Below are 13,239 nucleotides of genomic sequence, written 5' to 3'. Positions count from 1 at the left end.
TCTGGTAGTACTATGTCCAATTTTCTGAGGAACCGCAGGACTGATTTCCAAAGTGGTTGTACAAGCTTGCAATCAAGTGTGGACACTTCTAATGTGTACTCTAACAGGAGTGTGCATCCTTTCACTACCCTTGGCAATAGCTGTGTGGCACAATGCCATGAGCAACATCCCTGCTACTCTTACTTGGTGACGGTTTTAGCTGTAAAGCTAAAACTTTTATGTGGGCATGTACTTTGAGATAACTTTCAGAATTTTGTTCAGCTAATCTTTTTGGCAGTTCTGAAATGTCTATTTAATTTCCAACATTAAAAAAAAAAGTAAAGTCGTGATAAAAAAGGATGAGCCAGTTTCTGTAATAAACGTCAGACTATGATTCACTCATTGATTTCAGGCACAATGTAAGGACAGTACAGAAGACAGGTCATCATGCACAGTGCACTTGTCGCTTGCATTTATACTAAATAGGGGACAAGGCTGTTCCTTCAAATGGTGTAATTAAAAGGAAAATTACTAGGGAAGGGATATTGCCCAGTGACAGAATACCTGACTCCTACCAGCAAGATCTTTGTTTCCATAACCCCCAACCACAAAAAACTACTAGACTTGACATCCAGTAGTTAGTGATGATACGTAAGTCCCAGGCACTTGCTATGTGGACACTTTACATGTCCCTGTCACTTACTGCATGGCTTCTTTGCTCACAGCATAAAACTGAGACTCTGAAGCCACTATGCACACACTGTGAGTGCTCAGCTTCCAGACTTACAGTCATCCCACAGCCCATGCATACAGGGATAAGTATTTCGTGGGACTGAGCTAAGTCCTTCTGGAGCCCTTGACCATCCTTCTACCTGAAACATTCATTGCCAGACCTTGTGGCTAGGCCATTTCACCCAGATCTGGGTTCATGGTATCTTTCTACAGACCATATTCTCACATTGTCTTATCCAGTGGATTTTCTAGCCATTTGGTGTTTGTCTTTCTGTACCCCTCCTCCATTGTGTCTAAAGAAACCAGTGAATCCTCCTTTACTGCCTGCTAGCTACAACCCGGGGCTGAGTGCTACACGTTGCTCAGTTTTAATTGAATGAAGATGATTGTCATTTCTTAAAATAACCTTTAAGTTCACTAGGATTTTCATGCACATGAAAAAAATGCTTCCTGCAATTATCTAAGCTAATTAAGTGAGTCCCTAGGGTTCGGAGTTCATCTGCTGTGAATGAAGGTCTACTTTAACCATTCTCTGTCAGTCACCATGGGTATTCACATGTTTCTTGATGAGATCATCAACTAATCATTTTGAAAGTAGTACAGACTAGGTATGTTTATTAAGTTACATTCAGCTCATACAAGGAAGTCAGTGTTCTTATAAAATAAGTGAAGGAATCATACTCACTTGTCATTTCTATTTTTTAAAACACAGACATAGCTGAAGATATGCCTGTGTTAATTACTCAGTATTATTATTTACCAGCTCACTCTTTAACCTCTATTTAAACTCTCATTCTTTTTTTAATTGAAAATAACATTTTTTTTCATACAAGAGATTCTAATTAGCTTGTCCTTTTCCTCCCAGATCCTCACTAACTCACACCCAAGCCACACCCTTTCTTGCTCTCTCTCTCTCTCTCTCTCTCTCTCTCTCTCTCTCTCTCTCTCTCTCNCACACACACACACACACACACACACACACTGGAAAAAATAAAGTAAGATAAAATGAAACAAACAAAAAAGGGAACCAAAGAAAAAAATACTGAGATACATACAGTTTCGCCCACTCAGAAATCCCATGAAAACATAAAACAAGAAGCCATATTATATACCCAAAGGGAAAGGAGGAGGAAGAGAGGGGAAGGAGGGAAGGATGAAGGAAGGAAGAAAGAAAGAAAACACCTATACAAACTCCTATGAGAAAAAAAGAAATTTTCAACAATACCATTGAGTTAATTTTGTATTAACCGTCTACTGTTGGCCTGCCATTAAGTGTGATTTGTATATCCAGGAAGACTCCATTGGAGAAAACTAAATTGTCTTTTGCAAGCAGTTATCAGTTGGAGACATCTTCTGGTTTAAGCTTGTGGGCTTCTGTCCATCTCCCCTCTCTGTTCTGGGACTCCATCTGGCTTAGATAGACTCATGTCTATCTAATACCATTCATAATACCATTAGGGGTCTGAGTCCTGACTTGTCTAGCAAGCCATGTTTGCTTGGTGTGGTCCATTTCCTCTGACTCTTGCAATCTTTCTGCCTCCTCCTTCTCAGAATTCCCTGAACCCTGAGAGGGGAGATTTGATGGAAACACCTCATTCAGGACTCAGTGCTCCAAAGACTCTTGCTCTCTGCATATTGTCCAGTTGTTGATCTCTGAGTTAGTTCCTATCTACTGCAAGAGGAAGCTTCTCTGATGATGGCTGAGCAAGACACAAATCTATGAGTATAGCTCATAGGTCATTATGAATTGTAATTGCTACATTCCTTTAGCAGAAGAGTTTGCTGCATTTTGGTTTTCCCCCCAGGCCCATGGCCTATTCAGACACAGGTGCTGCACCACCTGAGCATTGTCAGGCATGGGTTCTGTCTTATGGAGTGACCTCAAGCCCTATCATATAGTGGTTCGCTAATTCCAAAGCTTTTCTGCCGCTGTTGCACCAGCATAACTTACAGGGTTTTTAGCTGGGTTGGTGTTTATTTTTTCCCCCTTTGGTACACTGTAGGGTACCTTACAGCATCACCAACACTAGTCAGTAAGAGTAAAGACTCCAGGTGGACGTGAAGCTTGACTTCCCCATCTTCAGTGAGTGGAGTAACTATTGTATTTAGTAATAGGGTCTTATTAACAGTTTGTGTAGAACATCCAATAGTCTTGACAATGGCCTGAGTGTTCGTAGATTCCCATGGGGCCTCCTTGGTCAATAACTTGATTGGATGTAACCAATTCCTGGCATTAAAGGCTTTGATTTGTGCCATAAATTCTCATTTTTTGTAAAGCACTTAAAATTATTAAGAGAAAGGGGGGGAAGGGAAGAAGAGAGAGAAACTTCTGTGAATTTTTTGTGAAAATAGTACTTCCCAGAAATTGATTAAGGGGACTAGACAGATATATCTTTGTAAAAACAAAATGCCTATATACACTGTCTGGGTTTCTCTTCCTGTTGGTGTGATATAATAGTCTGGTGAGAGAAATCAAGGGATGTGGAATTTATTTTAGCTCACAGTTCAAAGGGCAGACCTCATGGCAGGTAAGTCAGAGCTGAAAAGCCTGACACAGCTGTACATATCAAATTCACCAACTTCCTCACATGTTTCTGCAATAAAAATGATGCAGAACACAGCAACCACTTGCTTCTGTGCCTCTGTGTCTGCGCTCGGTACAAAATAGAGTCAGGAGGCCGTTTGTATTCACCCTTGTGATTCATTGGTGGTTGTGTGAACTGATGGTCAGCAAATCTCCCGTGAAGTACTTCATAGGGCAAATGTCACACAATTTGATGTTTTAAGTACTACTCGTTAAGAATCAATTAAAGCACCCTGCTTTGAGATGTTTTCACATGTTCATATTTAACATGTGTTTGTGTTTTTTTGTTTTTCTTTTTTCAGATAATCACAAAGACTGTTCTGGTGTGTCCTTACATCTCACACGTGTGCCGTAAGTGCCTCCAGGTTTTCCATTTAAGATCTTAAGAGATTTTTAGTTATCTGATGTAGAAGATTAATTACCCCAAAATGACTGCTGCCTCAAATCAATATTTATTGTCTCAGTGTCAGGGGGCTGGGCAGCTGTCTTATGAAAGGCTTCAGTGAAAGGCTATAGTCGTTGTTAGGTTCAGCCATGAAACAGTCACCTCCAATCTCTCACATAGTTGTCAACAGGGAGAAGACGTGGTACAGGATTGACAACCCCAGAGTGTGCAGGGCTGACAGGAATTCAAGACCGGGTTGATACAGTTGCATCAAACGTAAACTAACAACAGTAATAATAATTTTAAATGATAATAAAGCAAGGGCTTGATCAAAAGATGGGATTTGAGCCATTTGTTATTTAATGACATAATCTTGTAGTAGCACCCCATCTCCTTGGCTATATTTGTTAGACGTCACTTTCTACTCTTATATTGTCAACAGTCAAGGGAGAGAACATTGAACAAGAGCATGTTGTGACAACTCTGAATCGTGAGAACCCTGTTAAAGTCTCCAGAGAAGCTTGAATTCTGAAGGAGGGCAGTAGGATGAGCAGAGGAAGGAAGGAAAGGAGGAAATAAAGGAGGGAGGAGGAAAGGAAGAGAGAAAAAGGAGAAAGGGAGGGAGGGAAGGGGAGAAGAGAGGAAAAGGAAGAGCTGGGTCAGTGAGGAGACATGCTCTGGGACTGACATGCCCAGCGTGTGAAGGGCTACCTGGAAGTTCAGGACAGGCAATAGGTGGCGTCACTGAGTCCAAAGGCAGTTTGTAGGGAGAAGTTCATCATTTCAAGGAAGCTTCTTTCTTAGGACCTTCAAGGGTGGGATGAGTCCTACCCAGACTGTGGAGAATAGTCTGCTTTACTCACTGTTTAAAGTGCTCATTGCATCGAAAACGACAACAAAACCCTTCCCAGTGATCCCTACCTTGGCGTTTGAGTGAAAAAGCAGAACCCATAGCATAAACAAGTGCCCATATAAAAATAGCTATGGTAAACCTTCACAAAAATGAAGCAATTATTAAGAAAAATTAATATATTCTATCTCATTATATATATTATATATAGTGTGTATGTATATGTTTATATGGTTTTACATTTTTTATTTTAATTTTAGACAGCCCTTGATTGCGGGCATGTACCTTATGATGTCTGTCAACACTGTTATACCACCAGGAGAGAAAGGTGAGGAGTGGCCTCTTAATATTTACCATTATCTCATCAACTAACCTCTAAGAAGAGATATAGAGTGCACTCTATGAACTTGTAAAGTGGACAATATCTAGATACATATCTGAAAAATAAATCAGTTCTTTAGCATCCTTGGGTTTCAAATAGATTTTAAAAATCATTACAAGCCAGTAATTTACTGCTTTTCCAATATTTATTTATAGATATGCCAAAACAGAGGTCCATGGTTTGCTGGTGTGTTGTATAAAGACTAATTTTATTGCACAAATCAGCTATTCATTCTTTACATGTAAAAAGTTAAACTGCACAATATATAGCCGTATAAACTATTATGTTGGAAAGCTTCAAAAAAAGCAAGAGGCTGGAAAATCCACCACAGCTCAGATTTAGTAATTATATATACTAAGTTCCCTATTTGCAAAATGGAACTATCACACGATTCTCCTAAGCTGGAATAAACTACAAGAATACATACAACATCAATGATCCAACAAAAATATCACAGTGAATGTAGTATGTTTGTTTGAGTAAGAATCTTTTAAAATTAATGTTTATATGGTTTATATATTACTATTTTTAAAATTGACTTTAATGTCCTATTTATTAAATTGTTATTGTTTGTTAGACTGTAAGAGAGGAAAAGTATATAGAATAAGCCTATTGTATACATGAGCTACCAATTTAGTGACTCTAGGAAATTATATTCAATGTTTAAATTTCTTTTTTGCACTAACATAAAAACAAACTTATTTTTTTCCACGGAATAAAGTTCACAAAAAAGACACCAAGGAAGCCATGGCTCCCTGCACCTTCACAGAGTACTTTGAGTTGATCCTTGTCATTCAGTTATTGAATAAAATAAAAGCTTGAATGGAAATAGGATCAAGCTGTACAGTATGGAAAAGATTTAAAGAAATAAATGTGAGGCCAGAGGCTCTTAACATGCATTAGTAAAATGTGTGACACAGAATAAATGTTTGATACCTGCTGGGTAATGAATGAGCGTCCCGTTCACAAGAGAGCCAAGTGCAAGAGCCTGAGACTACCTCACTCATACTTCTAACATAAATAAATAAGTAAATAAATAATAAATAAGATGTTTTCCAACTGCATAGTGACTTCTCTCTGTGCCTTTGTCCCCGCAGTAGTGAATTCTGACATTTCGTGCCATTACAAAATGTATCCGATGCATGTGTTTGCCTACCGAGTCCATACTCACCATTTAGGTAAGAACTGAAGCTGCATGTTAAATTAGAAATACTGTCATTTGCTTGCTAGAACTGTAAATATAAAAATCAAGTTATGCTAGATCTTAAGTATGTCTTGTCCAATTCCTTGAATTCTTATGATGCTTTATTAAGATAGGCAACAGTTTGAAATCTGAAATATACTTAAGTTTTATTTTTGAGAAGAAAGTTAAATATTGAATGTGGCTCTGGGTTTCCAAATCATTTATTATAGTGCTCCATTCTGATTTCTGTTCATCAAGGTAAGGTAGTAAGTGGATACAGAGTAAGAAACGGACAGTGGACGCTGATTGGACGCCAGAGCCCCCAGCTGCCACAGGTTGGTAGAGTCTATCTTAATTCCAAGAAGAAGTAATTTCTTTTTAATGCCTTATATAAGTCTTTTGTGAATTTCCCTAGAATCCTGAAGTCTGTGACTCTGTCTTCACAATATCTATATAATATTAATTCCTGTTTAGAATTTCCAGTTTAATACTTCATCAGTTCTCTCGATGTGATGGCAGTTCTTTTCCTTTTACTAAGGAATATTTTTATGAGTTCTGTGAGAATTTAATATAATTTACCTTGATCATGCTCAACCTCTCAAGCTGACTTCCCACAGATCCACCAGACCTTCCTACCCACCCAACTTCAAGTTCTTTGGGTTTTTTAAAGTCTTGAAGTCGTATTTATATTACTGAATACTATTCGGAGTGGGCCCTACCCAGGAGCAGGGGCCCACCAAACCAGGAGTCACACAATTAGTGAAAACTGACTCTGCTCCCAGCAGCCATCAAATGACAGCAGTTCCTCAGTCCCCCTCAGAGGGACTTCATGCCTACCTTCCCTACCTCAGTTCTAAGACTTTGTCTGGCTTGAGCTGGCACAGGTCTTGTTCATGTTTTTACCTCATGTACAGCTGCCCTGTTCTGTCCAGAAATCACTGTTTCCTTGAAGTCACCCACAACCTCTGGCAGTAACAACCTTCGGCCGTCTCTTCTGAGGAGGTCTGGTATGATCTGGACATCCCAGTTAAGACTAAGCACACCAAGCCTTCTTCTCTGCTTGTTGACCACCTGGGGTCCCTGTGAATTGCCATCTGTGCAAGACAAAGCATTTTGATGAAGGTTGAGCAATGCACAGATCTATGGGCATAGCGATGTCTCTGGGAATCATCTTAATGTGATGTTTGTATTTTCCACCCTATCATTATTCAGTCCATTTCAGAAAACTCTGCTTCCAGTCTTATTGGGGGTAGAGGACTTTATAAACAGTGTTTGTTTATTTTAAACTCTGGCACTTGTGCTATAGTGTGGAACTGATGAATTAAGAGAGAACTCATTTTATCTAGCAATGTTTTTTGAAAGGATCAAGGACACTGTGTGTCTGTCTTTATCCGTTCTACCCACAATGCTCTGAACCTCACATTACTCCAACATGTAGTTCTAGGTAATAATGATTTTAGTTCATTGTTGTTTTTTTCTTTGGGGCAGGCTTTTTACCCTGTGGAACACCCAGTAGATGTTGCTTTTGGTGATATACTGGCAGCCAGATGTGTGTTCACTGGTGAGGGGAGGACCGAAGCCACCCACATCGGGTAAGATTCTGCACTCCCCCTATTCAGTTTTATCAGGTTAAGCCATGGATGTAGGTAACAGTTATGAATTATACAATTTCAGTATCTTGAACCATTATGGCAAACTTGCACTCTATCACTCCCTAACTGATGGCTATGGAAAAGCCCTAGAAAGTGGCCTCACTTGGGAACATTTCTTTCACTTGAGTTCTTTTGCCCTCAATTAAGCAGAATAACAACCACACCCATAATTCTTTCAGTGTGCCGATTTCAAGTCTGTAATTCTCAGTTCCTGTGTACCAAGCGAGTATGGTACCTCTTCCCTTTCCAATAAGTGAAGCCAAGACATAACTACTTTTCAAAATGCCAAAGCTCCTTCAAGTAATTCTGATTTGTGTCATAAAATCATATTCACAATTTCTAAAGCATTAAGGACAGTTTTACAAATAAATTAGAAATTTTAAATGAAAGGCAAACTTTTGTGAACTTTCTGTTAGAAAAGGATGCAGGTGCCTCGTTGCCATATTGAACTAGATTCAAAGGTACTTTCTGAGTGCACTTGGAAGCTTGAGAGAAGTTACAGAGAGTAAAGATGATACAGAAAGGTTTTCAGAGGAGTAGTGACTACCAACTAGGAACCACACTGGAGAGAAGAAAGGACAGGAACATTTCATGGAGTTTTCATGAACCATGGGTTTTCTTAGAACATAGGTTTCCATTTTATCTGAATGGGGAAACTATCAATTTGTATTAAAGAAGAAGCTTTCAGGCAGCTTTCCGAGTGTATTCCTTAAATCTTTGGAGAAGACTGGAGAAAAATCAATAAACGTATTGACTTATCATAAAGGATGATAGGACAATATAGACACAACCACACTAGAAAAGGGGAAGGGGTCACACATTCTGTGACAGGCTTTGACACGTGAGCTAACAGGATCCAGCGGGTATTGATCAGCTGCTCTCTGTTCTGTACTCTTGTGAGGCCACAGGAATGGTAGTTAAATGCCAGAGGTTATTTTGTTAACCTTCTCAGAAAGTAGAGAAAGTAGTTCAAAACAAACACTTTCAAGAGCACTGCTACATGTATCGATTGGCAATCTTTAGTGTGAGGCCACAGAGTATCTTAGCCTCCCAGACCTTAACCCTTTGGGTAAGGGGGCATCATTACACCCCTGGCCAGACTGTATCTGTGGAGTTTCCTCTCTGAAGTAATGCCAGCCATAGGCATTAACCGCTTGTTGCAGTGCCAGAAGGAGAAACCCAAGTGGTCCCAGAGGTTTCTTTTGAGTTCATGAGCCTAAAATAATTCTAGTCTTTGTAAAATTGTACATTTTCCTTTAAAATAATACTTTAAAATGAGGATATTATTATCTATCCTTTTGTAACTCTCTGGTGAGATAAAGTAAACACTATTTTTAATACAGATGAAATAGAAAGGGATTATGGCAAATTAAGTTATTGGATGAGTTTGAATTTCGAATGTTTAATTTATACTACTGATTTACTTTTTCCAGAATAATAAAGTAATAAGGCATGTTTGAAGAAATCTAACGGTGAATAAAATTTTTATTATAATGCATATTATAGATGCATATAATGTTTCATGTGTCTTTTAAATTTGGAAAAAATACTGTCTACAGTGTTTCTGTGTTTTGTACATTAACAGGTGTAGTCTCCAGGGTACAATAGGATCACAGCTGAAAATGTAAACGGCAAAGAAAAGAAATTTCTTATTAAATTATTCTTTGTAAACTTCCTCCTTTCTCTCCTCCCACCTAACACACACACACAGAGAGAGAGAGAGAGAGAGAGAGAGAGAGAGAGAGAGAGAGAGAGAGAGAGAGAGAGAGAAGCTCACTGGATGTCGATCTGACCCAGAGTTTGAAGCAGTTCGGTACAAATCCTATTTGCTCCAGGCTAGTTGGGAAACTCCTTGACGTTTTTAGAAAAATATCTACCTGACTTTTGAAGCATTTTGTCCTATACCACCCCTGAAACCATGCTGGCTTTGTCCCACAAGTAAAATTTTTCAGTTAAGTGATATTTTATATTAGCCAAGTTAGACTCTTGTAACCTTAAACTTTTTAGACTAGAGAAGTGTTTGCTTAGATGGAAAAATCATGATTCATTTCAAAATACTGAAATTGAGAAAAAGATCCAAGCACAGTGCTGCACACCCATTGATGCTGAAGTAGAGACTGTAGGTTTGAGAACTTTCTGGGATACATGGTGAGTTCAAAGCCAACCTTGACACTGACTGTGCTTCATCTGAAGATAATATCTCAAAACAAAACAAAAAATAGGTTGATTTAATAATCTGCATGTCCATTATGGGGGAATAGAAAAGAAAATGTGGCATATTGCACAGTGGGGCATTGTTCAGCCTTTAAAGGAAAATAATTTATTACAGCATGGATGAATCCGACTTTGTGCTAAGTAAAATAAGCCAGGTAGAGAAACAAATGCTGAATGAGACTACTGTTTAAAATATTAAATCTATTTGGTGTGTGTGTGTGTGTGTGTGTGTGTGTGTGTGTGTGTGTGTGTGTGTGTTATATACAAGCACCTGTGTCATACCATATGTGTGGAAATCAGACCACTAGGAGGAGTCTGTTCTCTCTTTATACCCTGGGTCCTGGGAATGAAACTCAGAACTTAAGCTTGTTGGCAGGTGCTTTTAATCACTGAGTTGTCAGGCAGCAGCCTTACTTTTATATGTGTAATCTAAAGATGCTGAAGAGTTAGAGTAACAGTTAGCAGGACTCAGAGGTAGAGTTAAAGTAGGACTGACTGGGAATGGTTGGTTGAAGAGTATACATTTTTAAATTGACAAGAAAATAGCTTTTTTTTAATTTTCTGATAGACAACTAAGTGACTACAGACAATAATATATATTTTAAAATAAATAAATTTCAAGAACCTAAGTATGAAAAAGTGATAGTTCTGCAAGGTGGTGTATGTACCAAAGTATGTTCTCTGTTGGATGCACATGCTAAAACATAATATTGCTCCTAATATATGGCACCAAGATTTGTCAATAAAAACTAGCGTTAAATGTACTTTTTAAACATTTGTGTTTAAGTCTAGATAAATTAACAAATGTACTGAAGGATAAAATGTTACACATAAATGTATATTTTTCAAAAATTATAAAATAATATATCTTAAAGAAGAAACTGCATAAAATAGTAATAACATTGTTCCAGTGAATCTGTGAAAAATACTTTATGCCTGTGGTACATATTTTACATTCAATGAGACACTTCTCTAAATTAATTTCAAATGTTTAGCCAAGTTTAAACAATTAGAATCTATTTAAGTCAGTCAATTAAGCTAATTAAGTCAGCTAATCACCCCAAATTTTTTAGACTAAATGTCTACATTTGGNTGCTTATCAGGTAGCATTTACCTGTTTAGTCAACTTACTGGTCATCTTCTCTCTTGAAATGTGTTATTTTGTGACAATATAAACAGAGGAGAATAATGACAATGTATCGAAGATATTTTTCCTAAACAAATAAAGCATGTTATTTATCATTTTAATTCATCGTTTGCTGTTACTGTATCACATACAAAATAATGAGGGTCTCTTATGACATTTTATTCTCCGGTATAATATACTCTGTTCATTGTCACCCACATTTCCTTCTCTTGTCCCCTTCTTTCTCCTTCAGAACCAGTTCTCTTCCAAAATAGTCTCCTTTCTACCTCCTGTCTTTTGTTTGTTTGTCTTTTGTTTTTTTTTCTTTTTTATTAAATATTTTCTTTATTTACATTTCAGATGCTATACCCTCTGAAAACCCCCTATCCCATCCTCCCCTCCCCCTGCTCACCAACCCACCCACTCCCACTTCCCTGTCCCGGTATTCCCCTACATTGGGGCATCAAGCCTTCACAAGACCAAGGCCTCTCCTCACATTGATGCCTGACAAGGCCATCCTCTGCTACATGTGTGGCTGGAGCCATGCGTCCCTCCGAGGGGACTCTTTGGTTGGCAGTTTGGTCCTACTCATGTCCTTTTATTAATCAACATTTTTAAGTGCAGTATTTGCAAAGTGGAAGGTATATCATTAAATACTTACCCTTTATTGTGCATCTTTAAAAGCACTTAGCTTTCATAAAACACAATCTTTAACATCTCATATTAATTTCCCAAGATAGTATGACCCATTCTGGTTATATTTAAACCCAGATTCTGTTAATGATAAGAAACAGGGCTAGGGGAAGGTACCACTGAGTTTGCAGAGTGTCACTGACTACAGTTTCAGCATGACCTACAGACTCGGGGATTCTCTAGTGATTCATTTCAGAATATTTGGCACTTTCTTAAATCGCCATTATGAACCTTTGTATTAGGAAATATTTTTATAAAAGCCTCCATGAGTCTGAAGTAGATGGTAGATACATAGATACAAATGAATAATTTTCAGAAATACCACCAAAAATATATGCATTTGAACTAACTCATCATTCAGCAATGGTGGCTTATCAGGACCGCTGTATCAGAACGTGATAAATTACAGGCAGTGATTCAGCAAGAATATTCTCCATTCACCATTCATTTCTTGAGGTTTCCTGTCTTTCCAGGCCCACCAAAACATGTCAGATTTAAAGCGACTAATATGAAGTATGCTAGTGTAAAGGCTTTTGACAGTAGGTTCTCCTCTAAGACCCATGGTTTCACTAGCCTTTTCAAATGTATGACTTTGTACTTTCCAATACATAATTTCTAACTTATTCGTGACTTTCCTTGCCTCTAGCATTGGTGTAAAATTACTTTAGTTGACGCTAGTTTCTTATTTTATATTCTAATCCTTTACCGATTGCCCTCTCACTGGTTTCCTGGCAACGGGAGTAACACGTTTTACCCATCACTAGATAGGCTGATGATTCTTTTTAGCAAACATTTCAGTTTAGCTCCTTGTTCCCAGATTGATTACCTTTTATGTACACAGTCATATCGCCTACAAATAAAGATAGGTTGGCTTCTCCCTTTCCTATTTGTATCCAATCGATCTTCTCCAGTTGTCTTATTGCTCTAGCTAAGACGGCCAGTACTTTATTCAGTAGACATGGGGAGAGTAGACAACCTTGTCTTTTTCCTGGTTTCAATGGAATTGCTTTGAGTTTCTATCCTTTTAAGGTTGATGCTAGCTGTGAGCTTACTGTGCATTGCCTTTATTATATTGCGGTATATCCTTTTGTGTCCTGTGATGGTTATCTTTATATCAACTTGACAGAAGGTACAGTCATTGAAGAGGAAAGAGCCTCTATTGAGAAAATTTCTTTGTAAAATAGGGCTATAGGCAGGACATTTTCTTTTTTGTTTGTTTGGTTTTTTCGGGGGGGTGTTTTGTTCTGTCTGTTCATTTTTTTAAATTTTTGTTTTTTTCTTTTATTATTATTATTATTATCATTATTATTATTATTATTGTTATTATTTTCTTTATTTACATTTCAAATGCTATCCAGAAAGTTCCTTATACCCCCCACCCCTGCTCCCCTACCCACCCACTCCCACTACTTGGCCCTGGCCTTCCCCTGTGCTGGGTCATATAAAGTTTGCAAGACCA

The 13,239-nt window shown here is 38.1% G+C and overlaps 1 protein-coding gene across 14 annotated transcripts in view; it reads left to right on the top strand.

Moving 5' to 3' along the window:
* The window catches only part of Pam (peptidylglycine alpha-amidating monooxygenase), a 272,033-nt gene that overhangs the window by 193,940 nt on the left and 64,854 nt on the right, over nt 1-13,239 (top strand). For all 14 annotated transcript variants that reach the window (XM_029538822.1, XM_029538820.1, XM_029538818.1 and 11 more), the window contains 5 exons: nt 3,598-3,646; nt 4,791-4,858; nt 6,010-6,090; nt 6,354-6,430; nt 7,584-7,687. In XM_029538822.1, the coding sequence (XP_029394682.1) occupies nt 3,598-3,646; nt 4,791-4,858; nt 6,010-6,090; nt 6,354-6,430; nt 7,584-7,687 (379 nt within the window). The remainder of the gene's footprint in view (nt 1-3,597; nt 3,647-4,790; nt 4,859-6,009; nt 6,091-6,353; nt 6,431-7,583; nt 7,688-13,239) is intronic.

This window comes from Mus pahari, chromosome 5 (assembly GCF_900095145.1).
Source record: "Mus pahari chromosome 5, PAHARI_EIJ_v1.1, whole genome shotgun sequence".
Lineage (NCBI taxonomy): Eukaryota > Metazoa > Chordata > Mammalia > Rodentia > Muridae > Mus > Mus pahari.
Note: the sequence above shows the minus strand (reverse complement) of the source record. Positions and strands in the feature narration are given on the sequence as shown.